The sequence below is a fragment of the Chroicocephalus ridibundus genome, chromosome 1 (genome assembly GCF_963924245.1).
Source record: "Chroicocephalus ridibundus chromosome 1, bChrRid1.1, whole genome shotgun sequence".
NCBI lineage: Eukaryota > Metazoa > Chordata > Aves > Charadriiformes > Laridae > Chroicocephalus > Chroicocephalus ridibundus.
In genome coordinates this window covers 133059008-133084681 of record NC_086284.1, presented here as the reverse complement: position 1 = coordinate 133084681, position 25674 = coordinate 133059008, and the positions used below count along the sequence as shown (strand labels likewise).

The following is a 25674-nucleotide window of genomic DNA, read 5'->3' as shown; positions in this document are numbered from 1 at the left end:
CCTAAGCGATGGCAGACTAGGAATCGGCCACAATTTGCAAGCCCCAGCAGCGCTGCCTATTTTAATGTGAGTGGCTAGAGCTAGCTGGAAAAACGTCCCCTGCTCACCATGTGGCTAAGAAGCTGCAGGAACACCCTAAAATTCATCGCTGTTGTTAAATGGTCAGGCTTCAGGCCTCTCGGAAGCGTTACCTTCCAACAAAGCACCTTAGAGCAGACTACAGCTTGTCTCCTGCGAGGACCTGCAGAGCTACGTGCTGTTGCCAGATGCCTTTTTAACATCCCACACGGCTGCAGGGATTCGAGCTTTCACCTTGATGGGTGAAATTCCAGCTTTCGCCTTGATGGCCACGCAGGCGACAGTGTCAGCCCTGCCACCGCAGCGCACCCTGCAGCCGTGGCACGCAGCGGCGCTGCTGGAATACCCTCCGGCATTTGCTGGAGAAGCTGCTTCTTCGGCAGTCGAAGACTTTGCCCGCTTTTGCCTGCGGCTCCGCAAGGGTGTCCTGTCGCAGGCGGGCCGAGGCCGTGGGGTGGTGGGGCAGGCCCGTGGAGCCGCTGTGCCTGCCTGCGTTTTGCTTACGGCTGCGGTTCTTGGAGCGAAGCTGCTGCGCCAGGGGTTTTCTTTCCAACCGCCCCCCCACAGCTGCTTCCCCGTGATGGTTATGGTGAGGAAAGTGCCCAGCCGCGGGAAGCGCTGTGTCGGCTGCTTCTCCACACGTGGGTGCACATGTGGGATGCTGTGTCTGTGCCCCGAGCTTCGGTCTCCACAGTAAGAGCCGGGCACGGGCACGGGCCACGGGGGAGTGTGGGTCTCCCTCAACATCAGCCCTGGGGACTTCTGTGCTGGCGGTCCTAAGCCTCTTTTGCTATCACCGTTCCCCCTGCTCGGGGCAGAGGAAGACCTGCAGGTGCTCCTGTGGCTCTCTGGGTGTTCAAAAGGTGGCACGGCTGCCCAGGAGACATCAAGCCATCTTCCCACCATGTCCTGAAGCAAGGTGGTGCTGGGATGCTCAGGAGGGAGGCACGGGGTGTGTGTCTCAATCCTCCACAAGTGGAGCAGATTTTTGTCCCCTTTCTCCTGCAGAAGAGTAGAAAACACTTTGAGGGGCAAGGTACCCCCAAGGTACCGCTTTTGGGGTACCCTCAGCCCGGGGGTAGCCTGGCCAGGCCTCAAATGCTGTCGCAGGTTGTTGCCAGCCCACCACTGTGTCCCCGAGCAGAGGGGGAAGCTCCCAGCTTGTCTCCCGCTCCTCCCGCATGCCTTGTCCCCATTTCCCTGGCTTCTCCCTTCCTCCTGGGGTGCCCGTCACCCCTCACACCCCCGCAGGCACGAGCCCCCGTGTCCCCGGCACCCAACTGTGATGCCATCCGCTTCTCATTCCGCCACCGCCAGGGCTGCTGTGCTGGGGACTGGGGCAGACATGGCGAGGTTGCCCTGCCTGATGGGTGAGTGACACCTGTCCCCAACACCCTCCCAGGGCCACCGCAGAGGTTGCTGGGCACGGGGCGGGGGCTGGGGGGAAGAGGAGGCAGGAGAGGAGAGGGCCCAGCTGGAGGGAAAGGAGGGAAAGGAGGGGATGGAGGGATGTCACCATGGAAGCGTACAGAGACCCAGGTGTGGCGGAGGGGGCGGCTTGCAGGGGTGGGCAGCGGGCCCTACCAGGCAGGTGAGGCTGGCATTTTGTGGGGAAAAAAACAAACAAACAAACATAAAAAAAAAAAAAACCAAACAAAAACCTAAGCAATCCCTCCCCCAAACCAAAACAACTGCCACCCAACCCAGAAAAAAAACCCAGCTTCTAAATTTTTGTTTCTTCCTTATTTTTCTTTTTTCTCTTTTCTTTTCTTTTCTCTTTTCTTTTCTCTTTTCTTTTCTTTTCTTTTCTTTTCTTTTCTTTTCTTTTCTTTTCTTTTCTTTTCTTTTCTTTTCTTTTCTTTTCTTTTCTTTTCTTTTCTTTTCTTTTCTTTTCTTTTCTTTTCTTTTCTTTTCTTTTCTTTTCTCTTCTCTTCTCTTCTCTTCTCTTCTCTTTTCCTTTTTTATTTTTTATTTATTCTTTTTTATTTATTTTTTTATTTATTCTTTTTTATTTTCTTCTTCTTTTCCTGTTTTCTCTTTTCCCTTTTTTCCCACTCTTTTTCTCTTTTTTCCTACCCCCCCCCTTTTTTTTTTTCCTGCTTTTTTATTCTTTTTCCCCCTTTTTCCCTGGCGTTCCTGATTCCCCTGGGGCCCTGCATGCCCAGGTGATGGAGGGAGACCTCTTCCCAGCACCCTGCTCAGCACCAGCAGACAGGAGTGGGCCGCCGCACCAGCTGCTCTTTCATTTCCACCCACCGCTTGCCTCTGCCTTCTCCACCAGGGCTGCTGACCTTGCTGATGTCCTCCGTTGCTCCGATGGTGCCCCCCACTCCGGGCAGCCCCCTGTCAGACAGAGAATACCGCTTCTTCTTTGCCAGCCTGCATCCCCCCTGGAAGGCGGACATGGCCTGTCAGGTGCGTCAGGCAAGTGGCTGCCTCAGCCCCAACATCCTGCAGCTGGACCAGGAGGAGAACCACGGCCATGTCCCCGAAGGTAGGGGCATCACCCTACCTCCAAAGGACAGAGGCGGGCATCACTCCAGCTGGAGCAGTGCTGGCTGCTTCTCTGCCCCAAAATGCCCCAGGATGGTGGGAACGGTGGCGGGAATGGTGGTGGGATGGGTCATTTTGGGGTCTCTAGCCCAAAGTTTGGCTTGGAGTAGGGCACTGCCAGCACTAGAGCGCCGTGTCTTTGTGCAAGGGAGTTTGGTTTTGTGGACTCTCTGGGCACCTCTTCCAGTGCTGCACTGCTTTCCTGGACAAAATAGCTTCTCCTAATCATAGAATCATAGAATGGTTTGGGTTGGAAGGGACCTTAAAGATCATCTAGTTCCAATCCCCTGCCATGGGCAGCAACACCTTTCATTAGACCAGGCTGCTCAAAGCCCCATCCAGCCTGGCCTTGAACACTTCCAGGGATGGGGCATCCACAGCTTCTCTGGGCAACCTCTTCCAGTGCCTCACCACCATCATAGTGAAAAATTTCTTCCTGATATGTAACCTAAATCTACCCTCTTCCAGTTTGAAGCCATCACCCCTCATCCTATCGCTACAGGCCCTTCTAAAAAGTCCATCTCCAGCTTTCTTGTAGAGCCCCTTTAAGCACTGGAAGGCTGCTATAAGGTCTCCCTGGAGCCTTCTCTTCTCGAGGCTGAACAAGCCCAACGCTCTCAGCCTGTCCTCATAGCAGAGATGCTCCAGCCCTCGGATCATCTTTGTGGCCCTCTTCTGGACCCACTCTTACAAGTCCATGTCCTTCTTGTGCTGGGGACTCCAAAGCTGGACACAGTACTCCAGGTAGGATCTCACCAGAGCAGAGCAGAGGAGGAGAATCACCTCCCTCAGCCTGCTGGTCATGCTTTTGATGCAGCCCAGGATACGGTTGACCTTATGGGCTGCAAGCACACATGTCTGGCTCATGTTGATGGCTAGTCCAAGCAGGAATTTGTAGGGTTTTTTTCCTCTTGTGTTGTCTGGCACCACCAAGAAGAGTTTGACAAGTCTTCTTGTTCTTTTCCTTCAGGTCCATATGGGCTGCTGTTAACTCACCTCCCCATCTGGAGGGGGGAGAGGAGAACAGGCGAGGTGCCTGTTAGTCCTGGAGAACAGGCGAGGTGCCTGCGGACTGGAGGAAAGCCAATGTCACTCCAGTCTTCAAGAAAGGCAAGAAGGAGGAGCCGGGGAACTACAGGCCGGTCAGCCTCACCTCCATCCCTGGAAAGATGATGGAACAGCTCGTTCTGGGTGTCATCTCAAGGCGCGTGGAGGAAAGGAAAGCTATCAGAAGTACTCAGCATGGATTCACCAGGGGGAAATCATGTCTGACTAACCTGATAGCCTTCTACGATGGCATGACTAGATGGATAGATGAGGGGAGGGCGGTAGATGTGGTATACCTTGACTTAAGCAAGGCGTTTGACACGGTCTCGCACAGCATCCTCATAGGGAAGCTTAGGAAGTGTGGGTTAGATGAATGGACAGTGGGGTGGATAGAAAACTGGTTGAAAGATAGAGCTCAGAGGGTTGTGATTAGGGGCACAGAGTCTAGTTGGAGACCAGTGACGAGTGGTGTTCCCCAGGGGTCAGTACTGGGTCCAGTCCTGTTCAACATATTCATCAATGACCTGGATGAGGGGATAGAGTGCACCCTCAGCAAGTTTGCTGATGACACCAAGCTGGGTGGGGTGGCTGACACACCGGAAGGCTGTGCCGCCATACAGAGAGACCTGGACAGGTTGGAGATCTGGGCAGAGAGAAACCTTATGAAGTTCAACAAGGGCAAGTGTAGGGTGCTGCACCTGGGGAGGAACAACCCCATGCACCAGTACAGGTTGGGTGCTGACCTGCTGGAGAGCAGCTCTGTGGAAAGAGACCTGGGAGTCCTGGTGGACAACAGGATGACCATGAGTCAGCAATGTGCCCTTGTGGCCAAGAAGGCCAATGGCATCCTGGGGTGCATCAAGAGGAGCGTGGCCAGCAGGTCAAGGGAGGTCATCCTCCCCCTCTACTCTGCCTTGGTGAGACCGCACCTGGAGTACTGTGTCCAGTTCTGGGCTCCCCGGTTCAAGAGGGACAGGGAACTGCTGGAAAGGGTGCAGCGGAGGGCTACGAGGATGATTAGGGGACTGGAACACCTCTCTTATGAGGAAAGGCTGAGGGATTTGGGTCTCTTCAGTCTGGAAAAAAGACGTCTGAGGGGTGACCTTATCAACGCTTATAAATACTTAAAGGGTGGGTGTCAGGACGATGGGGCGAGGCTCTTTTCAGTGGTGCCCGGGGACAGGACAAGAGGCAATGGGCACAAACTGGAACATAGGAAGTTCCACCTAAACATGAGGAGGAACTTCTTTACCCTGAGGGTGGCAGAGCACTGGAACAGGCTGCCCAGAGAGGTGGTGGAGTCTCCATCTCTGGAGACATTCAAAACCCACCTGGACATGTTCCTGTGTAACCTGCTCTAGGTGACCCTGCTCTGGCAGGGGGGTTGGACTAGATGATCTCCAGAGGTCCCTTCCAACCCTATGATTCTATGATTCTATGATTCTATGATCTCCTCTTCACCCAAGCTGAAGAAACGCAGCTGCCCCAGGCTCTCTTCAGGGGTCACGGGCTGAAAGCCATGGCCATTTTGATGGCCCTTCGCTGATCTCTTCAGTTTCTCCACATCTCTGTTTGTGGGGTGGCAGAGGGAAAAAAACCAGCCACAGTTTTCTGAAGCTCACTGAAGCTCATCGTCTCTTCCTAACAGTTCATTTTACAACCTCATCAGCTCCTTCCAGCTTGATGTAGGGTTTAACGCAGCAGTTTGGCTCATGGGCTCTCATGGGCCTTTAAGAAAGCTTGAGCTGATAAGCTGCTTTTTTAAGTGTTTAACATTTCAGGAGCCAAGAAACATCCCAGTTCAGAAAGCGCCATAGCAACAGCACCCTTTAAATCTCTGCAATCATACTTTCCCTGCACCCCTGCACCAGAGAATTTAAGTGGCGTAATTATATCTGTGCAGCTGAAAAACTTGGGACTACTTCTGTTGTATTTTTCTTCAGAGGAAAAAAAATAGGAACAATTTTCTCATAAAAAAATATGTCTTTATATTTAGCTATGAACGTCAATGAACTGAATGATCAGCCAAGTGTGCTTATTTGGACTGCAGCTTGAGGGCAACTATTTCTTGCTTGTTTCTGCAGCTGTGTCAGGGGAACGGGTCCCACCCCACATCACCAGACCCAGGGATGGGTCCTGGGCTTCTCCCTCGCTTGTGGGCACCTGCAGTCCACGATGCCGTGGCACTAGGTGCACCCAGGAGCTATCCCTTTTTCCTCTCCTGGTGATGCCCAGCACCCTGGCACTGCTCTTTGGCATATCCAGCCAGGGTCCCACTGCTGCTGCCTCCGGAGGCTCAGCTGCCAAGAGCAGGAGCATCTGGGACTGCTAGGAGATGGGGCAAGTTTGCAGGCTGCCCTCTTTGCCTTCTTCTCCTCCATCCCTCCGCCCAACAGACCCATCTGGCAGACTTTATTCCCCTCCATGTTCCCTTTCTTCCAATTTTGGAGCCATTTGGGCACATGTTGTGGCCAGGCTGAGAGACCGGTTGGACGTGTTGGAGCATGTGCCCTCACACGTTTTGTCTTTACTGTCCTTGGAGCTAAATTGCAGTCCTGTCTACATCCAAATAGTCATGAGTATTAATTGTGCCTCTTCAAGTGTGGTGCTACGGAAAGCAGTTACCTTGTGTTTTAAACAAGGGAAGCCTACACATAACCTTTCAGCCCTCTTTGTTGTGGAAGATGAAAGTCAGGAGAATGTTTCCTGATGAGTATATGCAAATATCTTGGCTGTCTCCATCTTTTAGTGACGACGCAGTTGTTAATTAATTGCCCTCCCCAGGCTGGGAGCTCCTGCAGGTGGAATTGGCCACAAAGCCCAAGGGGGTGGATTCCTGACACCCAGCAGAAGCTGTAGCTGTTTGCAGCAAACACATGGGCAGAAGGAGCAGAGGAAAGGAGCAAAAGATCATATTGATTAAACTAAGCAGCTGGTGCTGGGAAGGGCTCCCCTTGGCAGGAAGGTCAGAGGATTCAAAGAAAGATATTTCCATAGGGCAGATGAGCTGAGAGAAAAGAGGAGATGGGAATCGGTGCTACAGGAGGGAAGCTGCTCATCAGGCCATGCCGTCAGCATTCAGCATGCTGCGGAAGAGCTGAGACACATTGAAAATCAAGAGACCAGCAAAGAGATCCGCTGGGAAACTTTATCTGTGTCAAGTTTGGTTTTTTTTTCAACTTCCGAGATGTTGGAACAAAAATGTACATTTCTTCTCCCCCCACCCCAAAATGGAAAGTTTCTGTGTCATCCAAGGCATGGTTTGTGACAGGACCCAAGCCTGGCCTGGTATGCACCACTGGTGATGCAGTCCTGGCCCAGGAGAGCCAGGCTAAGGCTGGGGTTAGCAAATGTTTGGGTTTCCTCCCTTGCCCAATGGCACCAATGCTCCTTTGCAAGCAGTGACTGTGTGGTGGAGTAAAACGCTGTTGCTCCGAGTCCATTGCACTGGCCGAGCCTGTGTCCCTCACGTCCTGGAAGGATTTCATAGACCACCACCAAAGGACAGGGTGGGGGGTCTGGTGTGTTCCCTACAAGGTGGGGCATTCTTCTGGGCTGGGATCCTGGTGGATATCTGAAATTCTACTTTTGCCGGTGAATCCGTATGCTCAACACAAGAGAAGGAGCGTATACAGTATAAAAGATGGTGTACAAGCAACTAAGAGGAGACCAGTAGAATCCCACCGCTAACCTCCTCTGTCTCAGCCAGCGCTTGACCCATTCAGTGTGTCCAAAGGGCTGGCTGTGCCAGCTAAGCCATGCACCCCCAGCGCAGAGGGAGCACAAGATTACGCCCCCCCGCCCCAGATCTCCCAGGGTTTTTGGCTCTCCTGCATGGTCTCATCTACCCTGTGATCACTGCAGGAAGAGCTGCAGCTTTTAAACCAGTATCAGGGAAGAGTGGCTGGAAAGCTGCCCGGCAGAAAAGGACCTGGGGGTGATGGTGGACGGCCAGGTTAACATGAGCCAACAGTGTGCCCAGGTGGCCAAGAAGGCCAACAGCATTCTGGCTTGTATCAGGAATAGCGTGGCCAGCAGGAGTAGGGAAGTGATCGTGCCTCTGTACTCGGCACTGGTGAGGCCTCACCTCAAGTGCGTGTTCAGTTCTGGGCCCCTCTGTACAAGAGGGACATTGAAGTGCTGGAGCGGGTCCAGAGGAGAGCTACCAGGCTGGTGAGGGGTCTGGAGACCAGGTCATATGAGGAGAGGCTGAGGGAGCTGGGCATGTTTAGCTTGAAGAAGAGGAGGCTGAGGGGAGACCTCATTGCCCTCTACAACTACCTGAAAGGAGGTTGGAGAGAGGTGGGGGTTGGCCTCTTCTCCCAGGTGAAGAATGACAGGACCAGAGGAAATGGTCTGAAGCTGCGGCAGGGGAGGCTTAGGTTAGATATTAGGAAGAATTACTTTACTGAAAGAGTGGTCAGGCACTGGAACAGCCTGCCCAGGGAGGTGGTTGAGTCACCATCCCTAGAGGTATTTAAGAAACGTGTAGATTTGGCACTTCAGGGTATGCTCTAGTGGCAGAGGTTGTAGGGGTTTGTGGGGTTTTTTTGTGTGTGTGTATGGTTGGACTCGATGATCTCAAAGGTCCTTTCCAACCATGAAGATTCTATGATTCTATGATCGTTGTCATTGCTGGTCAAGACTATGGTGCATGTGTGTAGAGGCACAGGCTTTGCCAGCAGCATCTCGGCCCTATGGACTTTCCTCCATCCCCTGCACGGCTGGAATCACTGTCAAACTATGTTGCCCTGAAGAGTTTGTCTACTCTGGTGTTCCCAGGCCCAATCTGGCCATCTTTTTAACCCACCACATCATTACTTGCCTTTTTTTTTTTTTTTAAAAACCCTTCAAAAGCTAATAACAGAGTCCTTATCAGATCCTGGAAACAGGAGGTTTGGGTCTCTGCAAAGGGGAAGATAACTGTGTGAAAAAAGGGCAGAAGGAAGAACTGAAACCCTGGGTGGTTTGGAGGGAAAGCGCGTGTGACACCTGGGATCGGGAGCTGTAACAGCACAGGGCTGTCATCTCCACCTGGGGGCAGACAGCTTTGACTTTCCCTTCAACCACAAGCTGCTCTGAAAACCGACATCTGAGAGGTCCCCGTCTCTTGTTGTGCCCAGGCCAAGGGGGCAGATGCCTAAACCCGTGGCCTGTCCCCATCCCATGTCTCCCTCTCACCCCTCTCCAGGGCCGGTCTGCTCTGACTTCCCGGAGGCGCCCTGGTTTCAGACCTTCTGCCAGTTCGCCCAGTACCGCTGCTTCAAACGCCAGTTCTACGCCAAGGTGGGGAGCGGGATTCGGGATAGGGGGGGGAATATCTCTTGGGAGATGGAAGGGGTGAGGAGGAAGGGAAGATAACGCAGTGGGACGTGTGTTTCTCCCTCTCTCCTCCATCCAGAGAATCCCATGTCTGAGGTTGTCTCCTCCAAAACACCTTCTCCTCCTGAAGGAGCGACTGCACACTGTGGGGCCCTGGGAAAGGAGCGAAAGCTCCCCTACAGAAGAAGGTATGGTCTCCTGTAGCTACTCCTGCCCCCCAGCAGCTCTCCGGCTGGCCTCAAAAAGGTGCCCTGAGCCCCCCCATCCTTCTCTCTCCCCAGCTCCAGGGCAGGCTTCTCTCTCTGCCCTGCTGCATGACAGCGTGGACTCTTTCCTCAAGTACTCCTACGCACTGTCGAGTCAGAAACTGCTTCCGAGGAAGCTCCCCCTGGCCAAGCCAGGGATCCTGAGACCCCCGCAGCACAGGGGGCTGCCTGTGCCCCCACCGACTGTGCCGGTCCCGGATCGTCCTGCCCCCTCACCTCCCACTCTGGGATCCCCTGCCCAGGCAGAGAAATCCTGGGAGCAACGCCTGCAGAACAGCGTCTGGCAGCTGATCCACTTGGCCCTCTCCTTGGAGAGATCCCTGGACACCAAGAGCTCTTCTCCGGACTCCGGCACCAAGTCAAAGCCAGGGAACACATCAGGCAGTGCCGAGGAGGAGGTGCAGGAAAAAGACCCCCGTGGCAGGTGAGGGGAAGGCTCGTCTCCTGACCCATGCAGGGCTGTCCTCATCACACCAGCTGATAGCCCTATGGCATTCATGCCCCTGCCCTGAGCAGCTGGTGAGTGCAGGCAGTTTTTTTGGGGCCAGCTGTCCCATACAGAGCAGGAGCGTACCCAGGGAGCCCATCAGACACCCCCTGCTCCAGCACAGACTGAGCAGGGAGAGGGTGACCCAGCACCGCTAGCTCCTGACAACATTACTGTCTCCACATCCTGAGCAAAGTGCTTTTAGGCTGGATCTTAGCTGCAGGCAGGACCTTCTCCCGTGCATGTGTGTCCCCACACTGTGGCCATCTGCAGAATGCAATCACCTCTGAACTCATGCTTCTCCCAACTCACCTCTCCCGAGAGTCCAGATGACCTGCAGAAATAGCTTCCTTGCGAACACGGGCCCTTGGGATGCTGGAGTAAATGTGCTTTTCTCTGTGCTCCTCAACTCTCTGCATGAAATGTGAAGCACAGAATCACAGAATCAAGAGTGGTAGGGATTGGAAGGCACCTTTGGAGATCTTCTAGTCCAACCCCCCTGGCAAGGCAGGTTCACCTGGAGCAGGCTGGACAGGAACGCGTCCAGGCGGGTTTTGAATATCTCCAGAGACGGAGACTCCACCACCTCTCTGGGCAGCCTGTTCCAGGGCTCTGCCACCCTCAAAGTAAAGAAGCTTTTCCTCATGTTGAGACAGAATTTCCTGTGTTCCAGTTTGTGCCCGTTGCCCCTTGTCCTGTCAGCGGGCACCACTGAGGAGAGACTGGCCCCATCCTCCTGACACTCCCCCTTTAGATTTGATGAGATCCCCTCTCAGTCTTCTCTTCTCCAGCCTAAACAGATCCAGGTCTCAGCCTTTCCTTGTAAGAGAGGTGCTCCATTCCCTCGATCACCTGTTAGCCCTCTGCTGGACTCTCTCCAGCAGTTCCCTGTCCTTCTTGAACCGGGAAGCCCAGAACTGGACACAGTGCTCCTGATGTGGCCTCACCAAGGCAGAGTAGAGGGGGAGGGTGACCTCACTCGACCTGCTGGCCACACTCTGTTTATTGCACTCTGGGATACCATTGGCCTTCTTGGCCACAAGGGCACGTTGCTGGGTCCTGCTCAACTTGTTGTCCACCAGCAGTCCCAGGTCCCTCTCTGCGGAGCTGCTTTCCAGCAGATGTTTCTTAAAACAGTCTGACCTGAGGAGCGCCCTGAGGAGTGCTCCATCCTCACCCAGGCAGAGCAAAAGTAGCCCCGGGCTAGGAAACGGAGCCAGGAGCACAGAGCCTTGCCCCTGGCTGTGCAGAACCACTGCTTCTGCTCGAGCAAATGCACCTCTCTGCACTCTGGATCTGTGCATTGGTCTTCCTGGGGGCTTTCTGGTTCCCCATTCTGGCTTTGAAGTCATTTTACGTGCCCTTCTTAGTTCCTCTGGCCCGGGGATGTAGTGGGAACTTGTCGAGCATCTTGAGCTCTTCTCAGCTGATCTGCCAGGATCCATTTGCCTCTGCGCTCACGCAGCTGGGACTGGTGAGCCCAGACAGAAAAGACCTGCAAAAGGATCGTATGTTTTCACTCAAATTAACTTTCTGATCCTTTGTGGCTGAGGACCGCTTGCTTTGACTGAGATGCAAAGATTATTTTGCTTGCCAAGAGCAAAAAAAAAAAAAAAAAAAGCTAGCTAGCTAGATGTGGTTTTCATGGAGAAGTAATTTTGGTTTCTCTCTGTTGCTGGCTAGTGATGTTCCTGTAAGCACACAGGTTTTGTGCACGGTTGCACATCTGTGGTTTCTATTAAAGACGCTGCGTACTACTACAGTTGAGCCAGAGATCCCACTTCTGCATGTAAAAAATGAATTGCATCGTGTTGTTAAAGCTGTAAGTGTTCTCTTGCAAGGCTGTAACTTATGTCATTCTCCTTCCTAATATTGTAGGAGGCTTTTACTGCCCAGCAAATTTTTCCTGGTGTTATGTACTCTAAGGCAAAATGATGTTTCGCTGAGGATATGTTCGTTTTCCCTGCCTCTGAAGTTGAGCCTTGCTCTGATTTAGTTATGTTGGGATTATCGAGGGACTGCTGCGATTGCAGATGACACTCACTATTCTGCTGCAGAGTTTCTCAAAGACGCTAATGCTGACTGTGTGCCTGTAACCTGGCAGCCGAGCCCCATCAATCATGCTAAGCAAAGCTTAAACCCCAGCGAGGATAAAAAAAGCGAGATGGGCCGCGCCTGTCGGCTTTGCTGCTCTCCACATCCCACCTCCTCTCAAAGGGACTTCAAAGCATGACCTAAAAAAGGGGCAAAAAATGCTTTGAGGCATTTCCATTCCAGCAAGAGGAGCAGCGCCAGGTGGGACCGGTCGGTGCGCACAGGTGCCATTCAGTGTCTGGTTTAACCCAAGTTGCGCATGGTTGTGACGGAACCCAGGTCTGCGTGTGTTCCCTGGGGTCTTATGTCCAGCGGGACATCCCTCCCTTCTTGCTTACCCATGCTTGTGGCAGCTGGTCTGGTAGTTCTACCACCTTTCATGGTACCTGGTGAAGGTAGCTGTGACCTGAGAGACACATGGCGATAGTAGCAAAATAACAAGGAGAAGAATTGGCAGCACGCTTTTGCGGCCTTTCTGCTAGCAGTGAATCATCATAGGGCAAAAAAAGCGTCTCTTATTGCATTTATCTTAAATTTCTAGTCTTTATTGTGCTTTCTGCCCCTTTGATTAAAGAGCTATGTATTTCCCAGTTTTCCTCTCCTCAAAGTTACCTACATGCCATGATTCAGTCTTGCAGCGAGCTGAAGAGAGCTCCGCAGCTCTCTTGTTATGAAGCCTGCACAACTCATTTTCTGTGGCGAGTTTCAGTGTCCCTTTAAAAGTCCACACACCCCAGGTCTGCCTGCACCATTCAGCGGTGGGTTCCAGCCGTTGGGTATTCAGAAGAAGGTCAACCTCCCTTTCCTTTCCCAGCTCTTCTGTTTGCACACAAGAATTGCGTTTGCCTTTTTTCCCAGGGCTTCCCACTCTTTGCTTGTTTGTCCGCTATGACCCCTCCATCCTTTTAAGCATCACGGCTGTCCCGGATACAGACGCCATCCTGTTGGTATTCGCATGTGGATGCTCGTGGTTCGTGTGAGCCCAGCTTCCCCAGCAAGGCTGAGCCCTCCTGCTCCTCCTTTACCCCTCCAGGTAGTCCTTGGTGTGCTTACATGCTTCACCCCCAGTGGCTTTAATTTTAAGACCAGACCCTTCGTTAAAAATACCGTCAGTAGAAAAAAAAAAACACTCACTTTGAATCATCATCACCCGTTAGCATTTACTTCTCTTTTACCACGTTAGCATTTACTTCTCTTTTACCACGGCTGGTGCAGGGAGGGAACCATGCCCCTGACACTTCTCAGCTGCTTTGAGGAACTAGTGGCCTCTTGGGAGTGATGTAGAGGTATCTTTTGGCCATTCAGTAAGGCCAGGATGCAATTTAGTGTCTACGTATTGCTACTGTGCATGGCTAGCTGTGAAAGGGGAGTCGTGAGAAGGCAGGTTGTCTTCTCACCACCAGGCCAGAAGACTTTCAAGTGCTCTGAGGCTTTTGGGAAACTCAGAGCAGGGGGCTCTCAGTGTCCCAGGGGTGCAGAGGTAAAAGGCTGCAATATCATGCGGGTCACCAGGAGAGATGTATTTACAAAACACAAATTTTCCCATGCTTTGTGCCCCCTGGCTCTTGGGCAGCTGTTACGTTCTGGTTCTCCCAAAGGCTCCGGCGTTGGGTTATCTGCTAGGTTTGATCTGTCAGGTACGGATCAGCCTTCTTGGCATGCAGGACAAGACCTCTTTTTCTTTCTGAAGCTGTTAAGAATAGCTTTTTTCCTTAGTGGTTTTACTTTCCTACAGCAACCCCCCTAAATCAGAAGTTACAAAGTGCTGGAAAGCTGCAGTTTGCTCCTTGTCTTCCTTTCTGCTTGCCTCAGGTATTCACCCCACCTCTCACAGCCAGCCAATATTGGGGAGGTTCAGCTGCTGGAAGTTAATGGCCCAAATCCTTGCCATTACGTGGAGAGAGAGGTGGATGTTGTTAACCAGCCCTCTTCAGAGATACCGCTGAAGTAGGCTCTGTATGTGTCACTCCACGTCTTGAGATGCTAAAGCAAGATAGGCTTTTACCTGAAGTTTTCTCTTTTTGCCTTTGGGCTACTGCTGATCTTGGCCCACAGACTCTTCTCAATTATATTTTTTTACATTCCCTTTGAAACATTGCCTGCCGGTACCTCTGGGGCTTTTTCCAGGGCAGCAGTTACAGGACATTAACGTGCAGAGGTACAAAGCCGGGGAGGGATTTGCATTAGGAAATCGCTTTTAGACAGACCTATCAGTTTCCCTGACGCATGGGGAAACTTCTGCACATCCACAAATGGCTCGGCAGCACATCAGCAAGCGCAGGGGCCCAGCAGCAGTGCTGTGCTGGCTCTGTACCAGTGGCCCTTAGTGACGCTGTGATGGGACACAAAGCCCCAGTGCTGCCGTGAGGCAGCAGCTGTGGGAGAGTGGCTGGATGGGCCACACAGCGGTGCCAGGTCACTGGGAATCACTGGGAGAGGAACCAGGGAGAGCATCGGTGGATTGCAGGTGCCCACAAGAGGGGGAGAAGCCCAGGACCCGTCCCTGGGTCTGGTGGTGCAGGATGGTACCCATTCTCCTGACACTTCTGAGCTGCTTTCAGTAGCCAGCTGTCACCTGGGGATGTATCTCGCTCACCCGGAGGTGGTAAACCAAATCATTAACTTGCAACCGTGAGGCCCAAAAGCCTCGTGGCAGAGATGGAGAACAGAGATAGAGGAGGAAATAGATGTGGCAGAGAGCACAACAGAATTTCTTGGTAATCTCAGGCTGGTGGCACAACCCAGTTTCCTGGGTGGGTGAGCGGAAGCTATGTAAGGGACGCGAGGCTTTCTGACCCGCATGGGCCAATCGTATCAAATACGGTCCATAAATCTAAAGTTTGCCGTGCAGCAGAGGCTGCTACCCACATCTGACTTTGCATGTGTTGTGAACAAGTAGGTCATCAACACTCAGCAGATGTTTTAGCACTACTTATGAGCTACTTATGGAAGCGCTCTTTTTAGAAAAGACTAGAGCCAAGTTCCCTTTTGCTGCCCCTTTTGCCTGTAATCCTCTATTTGCATCTTGTTTGGGCTGCACTTGTTGGACCAGTACATGTGTTGGAGAAAGCAAAGGCTGTTAAACCCATTTATTAGCAGTTGCTTTCTAAGCTTCAGGTTGTTATTTATTTGCTATTTTTTAAAGAAGTACAGCAAGCTGGACAGTTTTCTTCTTATTTCTACCTCAGTGATGAAAACACCAGAGCTATTCATATAATTTTTAATGATCGTTAATGTGCCTCTCACTTTACTGGCTTGATCCTTCTGGTGCAATGAAGAAGCAACCAAATCACAATGTGCCACTGGAATAACAAGCAAGTAGTGGAACAATAGCCAATAATGACATATTTGTGGATAAATTCTTTCAGATAAGTTTGGAGAATAATATCAGGGTCATTAATTGAAATTCATGAGTCCTATCAAGATGGCCCATCCAGTTTATCAAATCTTGAAGGCGAAGATCCAACTGTGCCTAAGCAGTTAAGCATCTGAGTGGTGGCAGGGACTCCCTTCGGCTGTCACAGATTTATCAGCAAAACGGACCAAACACTTGTTCTCTTGGGCTACAACTGCTTAGGAGAGAAATTGTCAGTGTTAGGTGATCCCCACACAAAGAGCAATCCTGTACGGAAGATAAATGCGAGGTGTGCCTTGGGGGCTGTCACTGGTTTTTCTCTCAGTGATGTCCAGCTCCCAGTCACAGAAAAATGCTGAGAGGGTTGAATTGAACAACCTTAGACAAGGTTTTCAAGTGGGATGAGCACAGATTTTCTGCTCTAAATTTAAAATTTCCTGTTCTTCTTGGTATCCTAAATGGTCTGAATTTTTACAGAGGAAAAAACAAACAAACAAACAAACAAACAAACAAACAAACAAACCAGAAATAAAAAGGATCATGTGGAGCCATGAGATGGAGGAGTGGACAGAAAGGGTCTTACGGGTTCTTGAAGTGGTCTCTGCAGGATAGGTGGGCTTTGTTTCTCTTTTTTACTGGCACATTTTAATTCATTCCAGCTTTGCCTGAGTTGGCATCTGTCACTGCTGACCTCAGTTTGCATTCTTTTGCCCTCTCTGAACTCAGATCTTCCCTTCACAAACCTCTGACCAGGTTGGTCACACTGTGGTGCATCGCAGTAAGAGATACACAGGCTTGCAATAAGTGGATTTCCAGGTTTTCAGCTGTCCTCGGTTTTTCAGTGGATGTGGTTGATGTGCTGTGGGTTGGCACCACAGAATTTGTTCACGTGTCTGTGTCTACAGAATACCATTTGCAGCCCGTCCCCAGCGCAGTACAGGATGATGTGTTGAAGGAACATCTTTGCTTGCCTCGATGCAGGCTAGAGCAGCGTCTGCTGCACTGTGATAAAACAAGTTTGACTGTAAAAAAAAAACTGAAAAAAACCCTAGCACTCATTAAATTTTCTGTGACTAAGATTTTCCAGGTTAGAATCATAGAATCACAGAATGGTTAGAGTTGGAAGGGACCTTAAAGATCATCTAGTTCCAACCCCCCTGCCATGGGCAGGGACACCTCTCACTAGACCAGGCTGCTCAAAGCCCCATCCAGCCTGGCCTTGAACACTTCCAGGGATGGGGCATCCACAGCTTCTCTGGGCAACCTCTTCCAGTGTCTCACCACCCTCACAGTGAAGAATTGCTTCTTGATATCTAATCTAAATCTTCCAGTTTGAAGCCATTACCCCTTCTGAGATGCCTTCAGAGATGCTGACATGCTCATTTGCTGCTGGTTAATGTGAACCATTTGGGTAAAGGATCACTTGTTTCTGACCCACTGCAAGTGCAGGGCGTGTGCTGCGAGATCCTTCATCCACAGTGTGTGGCAGGGCCCAGGGATCTGTTAAGGAGGTGCACAAAACTTCTTCCTATTCATAGCCCTAACGCTCACCCACGTTCTGCTATGTGAGTGCACACCCAAACCCAGTGCGAATGCCAAGCATCCGCATGTTCCTGCACATACGGTGTATGCCTCTCACATGTCCATGGATCTGTGAACACCAGCCACTCCTTACAGCTTGATTTCTTTACACGCCATACAATTGCAAGAGTTTAACGGCAGGGAGGTTGATTCTTTGAGCCTTCAGGCCTGGCAATTGCTCTGATCACTCACCCTGGCCTTCCTGCTCAGCACAGGACGTGGAGCCATGCCTAGTGAGCCCTGAAGGAAAAACAGTATCGTGTGGCTGAGCCACAGACCCTTCTCCTAAGAGAAGTTTGAGATGTCTTTTTGAAGTCTCCAAGCTGTGGAGAAACCACCCCATCAACTGCTCCCGTGCTAAATACCCTTCGCGTCAGGAACATGCAGCTAATTTCTGGTTTGAATGGATCTCACCCCAAATTCCAACCACCAAAAGTCATTACTCTTCCATCTGCTGATGAAGAGAGCCTTCCAACTGATCTCCACCTTGGTAAAAGTACAGACCAAGTGAGTGGCTGCCCACTAGTGCCTTTGCTCAGCTAAGTAAAGGTTCTTCAGTTTCTTGCTCCAGGTGAAAGTTTTCCAGGCCTTAGAAAATCTCATCTTCATGACCTTCCTCCAGGTTCGCCACCTCCTTTTTAATTTTTTTTAAGGCTAATCTGAAGGTCTCCAAGAAGTTTCAGCTATTCTTAGGAAAACTCCATACAGGTTAGCCCCTGCATGGATTTTAAGAGCATTTTAACATAAGCAATTACTGCTCTTGTCTTTTCTTACTTTCTGCCAGATCAAAGTTTATTTATCATTGATTTTGTTTCTAGACGCAGAAGACAAATACTTAAGGAGCATTTTTACCTCTTCTGCATCATTGCTAATAATTCATACCATCCTGCCTAATAACAATTCTGTACCTTGTGTACAATTTCTTCTGTTCCTAAGAGATGTAAAATATTTTTATTGCCCTTGTCCCACTATCATTAAATTTTCTATCTTTAGCTTCCTGTGTCAGTTTGGATGAACAGTTAATTCATTGTGACCATTTTTTCCCCCTTTCTGTCAAATACATTGGCTCAAGCAGGAGGGAGTTATAAGTTATAGACTCCAGACCCAAATGGGGCTGCCCCGTGGTCAAGACTCAGCAGGCCCCTAACAAACACCTCCTTGCTATGCACTCAGGTGGACAAAACTCAGCATCAGCAGCTGCTGCAGAAGCCCCTGGGAAAGTTCCTCAATCTGTGCTCCTCAACCAGCCCTCTCACATGCTCCCGAATGCACACACACACACACCCCAGCCCATAGCCTCCGTGTTACACAGGCACGTACAGGTTCTGCAGACACTCATGTTCCTCCATGCAGTTTGGCCAAGAGTCCGAGTTTTCTTGGGGAAAGCTTTTTTGCTATGCTTTGGGGTTGTTTTCCCCCCCTTTCATTTTTTAACTAAAGGTCTGTGTCTTCAGCTTGTGACAAGAGATGGGACTTGACTTTCTCCACCCCTTCCTCCGTCAGCCTTTTAGCCCTGAAGAACGGCGAGGCAGTGATTGTCCTGTGCTATGCAATGCTGGAGGGAAACTGTCTCTCGTCAGTGGTCACCCAGGCCTGGAAGGAAATGGAAGACAGAGTCCTTGGGTTCGGAGATTCGGTAAAGATGCTGATGTCCGCCTTTGAGCCCTACTGTGTGCGGGGCTCCCTGCAGTGCTGACCACAATGCTCTGGCAGCCGGAGCTCATCAGCGCTGTCCTTTCAGGTGCCACCTCCTGGGAGAAGCTGACCTGGGTGACCAGGGAGGCAAGCTCCAAGCCAGGGGTATGGGTGCTCCTCAGTCTCCTTTTCCCCCCCTGACCTCCCCGCTGCATCCACCCTTAGGTGTGTGACAGCCTCGGGCGGCGTCACATGGACCTCTGCCCTAACTGCGCCTTCTGCTCGCTGAAGAGGGAGCAGTGTCGGCACATCAAAAACCTGAAGCGTGTCCACTGCGAGACAGGCAGCTTCACCCCCTACATCAACCCTCAGATCTCAGCCCAGTACCAGGCTGCGGGCAACAAGGTATACCAAGCGTGCTGCACCTCCGGCCGCCCTCTGAGGAGGAGCGTGAGGAGGTGGTGGGGAAGGGGAGGAAGGGGGGAAGAAGCACAGCTTTCCTTATCCCATCCCTTTCCAGACCAGCTCCCCAGAGACCTCGGAGTACTATGGCATGGATATTTTTAGAGGGCTGAGGGTGGAGTATTGGTGCAGCCGGATAGCCACCCGTGGCTGTGAGGACCCTCGTGTGGCCCTCTGGCTGAAGGCAGAGTACACCGCCTTCCAAGATGGAGATGCCCCGAGCCAGGTGGGTGTCCAGTGGGTGCTCCCATCCCTCCTCCTCTTCTTTCTCTGGCCTTCATTCCCATCTCCCCAGATCTGCGACACGGGAGGAGTACAGCACCCCAGCTACTGTGCCTTCAAGAGCCACCAGTGTCTGCTGCAGACCCTCTACAACCAGAAGGTGAGAAGCAGCCTGCGCTGCCCATTACACAGCCTTCTCCTCCGTGGCTGGTCCCTCCACAACCAGCCCCAAGTTCCTGCAGGGCTCACTGGCCCACTGCTTGTCTTGCTTCTCTGACAGATTGAATCAAACTCAGCCTTAGCACATTATTGAGACGTTGCCTTCGCAGCCAGTAGGACACACTTGGGTGTGCTTCGGTGGGTGACAAATGGTGACCCGAGCACAGCTGGCATGTGATTGAGGCAGTGGGACTTGCACGGATGCTGTAAGAGAAGGCAGCGGAGACAGCTACTAATGTAGTGACAGAGAAGCCGTGGAGAGCCTCCTACCCGTTGGGGTATCCCTGTATATCCCTGCAGGGAGGGTCTCCACCATCTACTGGGTGCTGCCTAGGCAGTAACAAAAAACAGAAAGACCAGAGCAGGACAGAGGACTAGCCCTTATCTTAGGAAACAGGCAGTTCGGCTATTATCCTTTCCCTCCCGCTTCCCAGCTGGTTCTACCTTCTTCCCTCTGGTGCCCCCATCATCCCAGCCTCCAGATGCCACCCATCATGGAGGTCCTTTTTTCACTGGGGGAGGGATGGGCAACGGTATCAGTCCTATGAACTCAGGGTCTCTTTGCAGGTGTCTCGCTACGGCTGCCACAGAAATGAGACGTACCGGGTGCTGAGTGAGAAGGAGGGAGAGGAAGAGGTGCAGCTGTGGCACCAGAGGTTCCTCAGCCTCACCAGGGGATGATGCAAGGTAGTACGGGTATGCAGGGAAGCCCAGGGCTCTGGAGCAGGCTCTCGGGGGCTGTGGTGGGACAGAGAGCCTGGATAGACTTGGACAGCTCTTCCAAGAGCCCTTGCTGGCCCACTAGCTCATCATGGCCACACGTTCCCCTCCGAGCACTTGCCCTGCACCATCGGCAGTGACACACGAGGAGGGGAGCTTCATTCAACAGCACTTCACTGTGGTGCCTGCTGGAACTCCCCCTGAAAACATTTTCTCCAACCAACGGAGCAGCTGAACATCGGAGGAGGTATCAGACCTGGGAACCTGGATTTAGAGCCACTGGTCCAAGTGACCGTGTCTGAAATCCCCAGCCATCTCTTGCCTCCCTGCCCCTGCTGGCCTATACCAGTCTCTCCCAAGGATGAGTGTTATTTCAAAAAGAGCTTCTTTGACCCACAAACCTAATATGCTTGGCTCCCTCTGATGCTGCCACTCTACTACACCCCTCAGTGACCCCTCTCACGTCTGAGGTGGGTCCACTTTCCCCCCTGGTGTTTCTCGCTCGCTGCAGCCCATGTGTCCCCTGAGCACAAGGACTCTCCCATGGCCTTGTCCCCTCCCAGCCCAGGGGAGGGAGCAGAGCCAGGCACTCCCCAGGTCCCAAACGCGTGTGTGAGGAAGGAGCTGACGTACGCACTTTGCTTTCCACTGCAGCTGGTTTATTTCTAAAGTTTAAGGGTTTATTGGGCCTATGTCCTCCAACCCTCTGTCCAGAAAAATAATTCAAACCACAAAAAGCCCAGTGAGGCTGGCGAGACGACACTGTGTGGGGAGCACCCAGGAGCTGATGGCGCCCCCGGAGCAAGGGGCTGCTCTCCAGCAAGACAGCAAAACCCCACATCTCCTCCACTCCCTCTCCGGCTGTGTGTGTCTCCCCCACACTTTCCCCTTCTTCCCTGTGGCTCTCCCGAGGCTGTCCTCTCCCTGGCCACCTTGCATTCCCCCCGGCAGCCTCCCACCGCCCTGGCTCGCTCCCCCTCAGCGGCAGCTGTGCACCTCCACCAGGTGCCGGCACTGCTTGCACTTGACGGAGCAACACCAGCGGAACTTGCAGCTGCATCGCTCCACCACCTCCGCCTGGGCCGTCTGGAAGCCCCTGCCGCAGCACAGGAGCTCGCAGCCGTCCATGGCCGGGGATGTCCGGTTGCACTGGCGGCCAGAGGTGCCGAATACCCCGCGCCGGGGGTCCCGCTCGCAGAAGTCTGGGCTGGCCAACAGGTAGACCAGGTCATGAGCCGTGTAGGGCTTGAAGCGAGAGCTCTTGGGCACCAGGAGCTTGCGGGAACCGACCCGCTTGGGGTGAACCTCCGTCGCCCCCTCAAACTTTTCCTTGAGGACGTTGCCCACCTTGCGGAAGGGAGGCATGACCTTCCAGCACGTGCGCACCTCACAGGAGCCCGACACACCGTGGCACTTGCACTCCACCTTCATGTGGGCCAGGAGAGCCTGGAGAGCAGGAGGCAGCTGCCAGCCAGACCAGGGACACTCTGCCCTATGTTTCCCATGCCTACGGGGCCCCCATCAGCCACCATTCCCCCACATACCTCCCACGGGGCTGGAGGGCAGGAACACCCAAAGGGAAGGAAGGGAAAGGGAAAGGGAGGGAAAGGGAAAGGGAAAGGGAAAGGGACAGGCCAATACAAAACAGAAGGGGATCAGCTCTGTGGGAAACAGGTTGACTTGGGTGTCTAAGAGAAATCCCTGAGGCAGGGGAAGAAATGGGGACCTGCTCTGGCCCATGGGGCTGTGGGGAGGGGAATAGATCTGCCCAGAGCCAGAGGATGTTCTAGGGACCAGGTCTGACAGCGGCCCCTGCAGAAGATGGTGTCTTTGCCCAGGAGGGGCTGGAGGAGCAGGGAAACCCTTCAGAGCAGAATGGAGAAATTAATTTCTTTTGCAGAGAAGGCCAAGGAAGGTAAATCACGGCTGGGGTCTGTGAGGAAAAGGACTCTGCGCAGAGATGGGTAGGGGAGATCGAGACCTCACTCCGTGCAGGCGAGGAGCCAGCTCGGTGGCAGTGCTGGCCTGAGGAAAGGCAGCAGGACACAGAACCCCTCTGGGAGCTCATGGCTGCCCTGTACTGCTCCTCTGGGTAAGGGAGCTGGACCGAGCTCCACCTAGCCAGGGAGAAGCTCCTGAAGCCGGGCTTGCTTCCCAGCCCTTGTTCCTGCCCTTACCTTCCTCCCAGCCTCGTTGTTGTGCAGGTTCATCAGCACCCGGCTGGAGGAGATGCCGCGGCTCCTCTCAGGGTTGTCTACGAAGGCTTGAGAAAAGGCAATCCCGTAAGACAAGTTATCAGAGCAGCCCGACCATTGGAAACCTGCAGAGGGAAAGCATCCTTGAGACGAAGATGGAGAAGCCCTGGGAGGAGCTCCCAGAGAGCTGAGGGCTGTGGAGAAGGGAGATGTCTCCTCCCCTGGTGAAGTTCTCCTCACCCATGGATCTTCTCCTCTGCCACCCCCTCCCTGCCACCGCCCTCCTCCTTCACCTTCGGGGCTGACTCCTCGGATCTTGCGGTCGCAGCCACACTTCTCCAGCTCCCCGCGGCTGCAGGCACGAGTCACGGCAAAGGCAATGCCGGCAGCAGAGATAGCATGGATGAAAGCAGACTCCCGCGTGCCTGCAGTGGGGTGAGAAATGGCACCAGTCTACAGAGCGGGGACGCACTGATGGGACACAGCAGGGGGAAAAGAGTCTGTGACACTGCATGCAAGAAGGATGTATTCAGGCGGAGACTGCTCAGGAGAAATCTCTGTTAGGATGCTGCAGTTCCCAAGGCCTGGAGCCAGCAAAGGAGATGGCTCTGCAGGGTGCTCCTGGCTCAGCGCCCTTGCCTTTGGCACCCCCAGTTCCTGGGCTGGGTGTCCCATTGCGGGAGAGAAGTCAGCAGCTCCCAAGGGATGTGAAAGGGGAGCCGCGGTCGGGGAGTGTCAGGGGCTGAGCCTCCCACACAGAGAGGTTTGTCAGGGAAGACCCTGCTGCCTTGTCTCTAGGAGCCAGAGAGACCCTGGTCATAGCTCTCTGTATGGCTCCTTCCGTGCAAACACATGCAAAATCTCTTCCGTGTTGTTCTGGGGGCATAGGCAGATCCTTTTTCCCTGGCCTGCAATGAAAAGGGACTGCAGCTTCAGAGAAAAAGGCTTGATTTGAGCTGCTACTCCAAAGGGCTGGGCTGGTGGCAGGGTGGGGGAGAAGATCTATCAGTCTGCAGAGCTGGTACCCAAAATGCTGGTATCCAGAGGGCACCAAAAAGCCAAGCCTGGACAAATGAGGAAGAAGTCTGGCCAGAATATTAACATTTGTAGCAGCACATGCATTTGGTTCGGTTTGCTGTGTGTTGACAGCTTGGTTAGCATGCGGAGGAAGGCACTGGCCACTCTGCAGCTTGTCCCAGTGTGACACTTGCACACTGGCCCAGAAAAGGCTGATGTGTCAAGGGGACCCCATGGGTGTACTGAAGGGACCGCACGCCAGCTCTGCCTGCGCTGCCTCCCCCTTGCTGACCTTGGATGGCAACCTTGCCGAAGACCTGCAGCCCCTGCAGGGTGGAGCAGTTCCACCGGCGAGAGTGAAACTGGTGCTGGCACTCCTCCACAGCCAGCTCCGCGCCTCGCTTCACCGCCTCCATGGCTTCCACCTGCCGCCGGCAAACGCGCACCTGCTCTTCCACCAGCCCCATCAGGCCCTCGCAGGCCCTGGGGTCCCGGAGGACTGCCCGCAGAGAAGGCTGCTTGGCCAGGTACCTGCGGGGCGAGGGAGAGATTCAGTCGCACATGGGCTAGAGTCAGGGCCACATCTGTGCGGAACTAGCCCTCTACAGCCTTATTTTAGAGCAGAAACGGGGCATGGAAGGGGATGCGCCTCCTCTTGTCTGTGCCAAATTGGACATTCCTGCTCCCTGTCCTGGTCTGCGACTCTCAGCTTCATCATCCTTCTCCCTTCATGCTCCCAGACGTGCCCCTCCTGATGTGCTGCCTTTGGGTTGCCCAGATTCCTTCTTCCACCCTTTTCACAGAATCACACAGAATCACAGAATGGTTTGGGTTGGAAGGGACCTTAAAGATCACCCAGTTCCAACCCCCCTGCCATGGGCAGGGACACCTCCCACTAGACCAGGCTGCTCAAAACCCCATCCAGCCTGGCCTTGAACACCTCCAGGGATGGGGCATCCACAACTTCCCTGGGCAACCTGTTCCGGTGCCTCACCACCCTCACAGTAAAGAATTTCTTCCTAATATCCAATCTAAATCTACCCTCCTTCAGTTTGAGGCCATTACCCCGTGTCCTATCATCACACTCCCTGACAAAGAGTCCCTCCCCATCCTTCCTGTAGGCTCCCTTTAGGTACTGGAAGGCTGCTATAAGGTCTCCCTGGACCCTTCTCCAGGCTGAACAACCCCAGCTCTCTCAGCCTGTCCTCACAGGAGAGGTGCTCCAGCCCTCTCATCTGTTCTCACAGATCTGCCCGCTTTCTTGGGAGATACCGCCTCCCCAGGTGTCTTTCCAACCCAGATTGTACAAACACAAACCATACTTACAGCCAGGTCACGGCAAGGGCATGCTGCACGGGGATCAGCACCACATACAGCCACATCATCTCCATCCTCTTCCTGGCAAAACTCCACCTTCAGCCACGGTGCAGCAGGCGCCTGAATTCCCTCCTGCGACCTCCCACTGCCTCTGCCTGACAGTCGCTCTCACAGCAGCTCTGGCCCAACGCTGCAAAGCACAGGTAGCCCCTGCCCTGGGCAACGACCATGGGCTGCCCTGGTGTGGCTGCCAGCATCGGAGACCCAGTGGCCCGCAGGAAACTGCCAGGTTGGCCCTGCGAGGGCGTCCACGCGGGTGCTGTTCCCTACCTACAGCTCGGGCGGCATCGTGGAAGAGCTCTGAACCAAGGCTCTGGGGTGGGCATCCGTCGGAGGGAGCTCACATGGCTGGGGACAGTATCAGTGTCGGACCCCCAGTCTCTGCCGTCCTGTCAGCAGATGATCTGGTTGTCTTCCTCCACAGTCAAGCTGCTTCATCGGCAGGAAGCAGCCTGAGACCCAGTCAGCAGCAGACAGAGCCTTCCACGCAAGAAAAACCTGGCAGCGCCAAGCAGCTGTTGCTAGACCCACCAGCTTGTCATCGCTTTGTCACCAAGCCCTTTGGGGAGCTGGAGAGTTTCCCTGCAGTGGCAGCTCATGGGAGCAGAGAGGAGAAAACCTGCTGCCTCCCTCATCCCCAGCCGCCGTCCTCGAGGACCCTCCCTCATCTGCCTCCTCCAGGCTGGAGATTCTTCTGTTCTACCCTGCAGCCCACATAGCTACGGCAAACAGACACAGCCCGGCTGCTCCCTGGCTCTCTTAACTCTTTCCCTGGCACGTCTCCCTTCACCCCCCCTCCATTTTCTTCCCCACGGCAAGAGGGACAGTCTTTGCCCTTCTCCGTAATGGGGTGGCTGCTCCTCTTTTCAGCGGGTAGCCCTTTCCTAAGAGCCCTGGGAGTCCAGGAAAATGTGAGTTGTGTGACCGGGGAGCTAAAACTTTTCTCCTGGGAGAAAAGCCTGCTGTTCCCCCCGCAGGCCTGGAACCGCCCCACCTCCCTGGAAGATGAAACTCCTCATGTGTCCCGGAGGTTTCTGCTTTTCC

General features: G+C 53.3%; 2 protein-coding genes across 2 annotated transcripts; one reads left to right on the top strand and one right to left on the bottom strand.

Moving 5' to 3' along the window:
* Positions 1-1423: 1423 nt before the first annotated feature.
* ACRBP (acrosin binding protein) lies at positions 1424-20276 on the top strand. The gene is made up of 10 exons (XM_063353303.1): positions 1424-1448; positions 2360-2572; positions 8870-8964; positions 9080-9188; positions 9282-9690; positions 18287-18419; positions 18644-18823; positions 18939-19106; positions 19176-19262; positions 20211-20276. Exons 1-10 carry the CDS (start codon positions 1424-1426, stop codon positions 20274-20276), a joined length of 1485 nt encoding a protein of 494 aa, XP_063209373.1.
* Positions 20277-21019: 743 nt separating this feature from the next.
* LOC134521615 (protein Wnt-4a-like) lies at positions 21020-24918 on the bottom strand. Its single transcript, XM_063348675.1, has 5 exons — positions 24905-24918; positions 23546-23784; positions 22530-22661; positions 22219-22361; positions 21020-21487 (listed from the first exon to the last, which is right to left on the bottom strand). The coding sequence occupies exons 1-5, from the start codon at positions 24916-24918 to the stop codon at positions 21020-21022; spliced, it is 996 nt and encodes a 331-aa protein (XP_063204745.1).
* Between the last annotated feature and the right edge of the window lie 756 nt (positions 24919-25674).

What these genes read in the sequence shown, in the direction of transcription:
- ACRBP (XM_063353303.1), top strand. Translation starts at nt 1,424, where the DNA reads ATGGCGAGGTTGCCCTGCCTGATGG. An exon ending in ACCAGGCTGCGGGCAACAAG is followed by an intron (nt 18,824 to 18,938) that starts GTATACCAAGCG and finishes ATCCCTTTCCAG; the next exon opens with ACCAGCTCCCCAGAGACCTC. An exon ending in AGACCCTCTACAACCAGAAG is followed by an intron (nt 19,263 to 20,210) that starts GTGAGAAGCAGC and finishes TTCATTCAACAG; the next exon opens with CACTTCACTGTGGTGCCTGC.
- LOC134521615 (XM_063348675.1), bottom strand. An exon ending in CGGCAAGGTTGCCATCCAAG is followed by an intron (nt 22,662 to 23,545) that starts GTCAGCAAGGGG and finishes ACCCCACTGCAG; the next exon opens with GCACGCGGGAGTCTGCTTTC. An exon ending in CCGAGGAGTCAGCCCCGAAG is followed by an intron (nt 22,362 to 22,529) that starts GTGAAGGAGGAG and finishes TTCCCTCTGCAG; the next exon opens with GTTTCCAATGGTCGGGCTGC.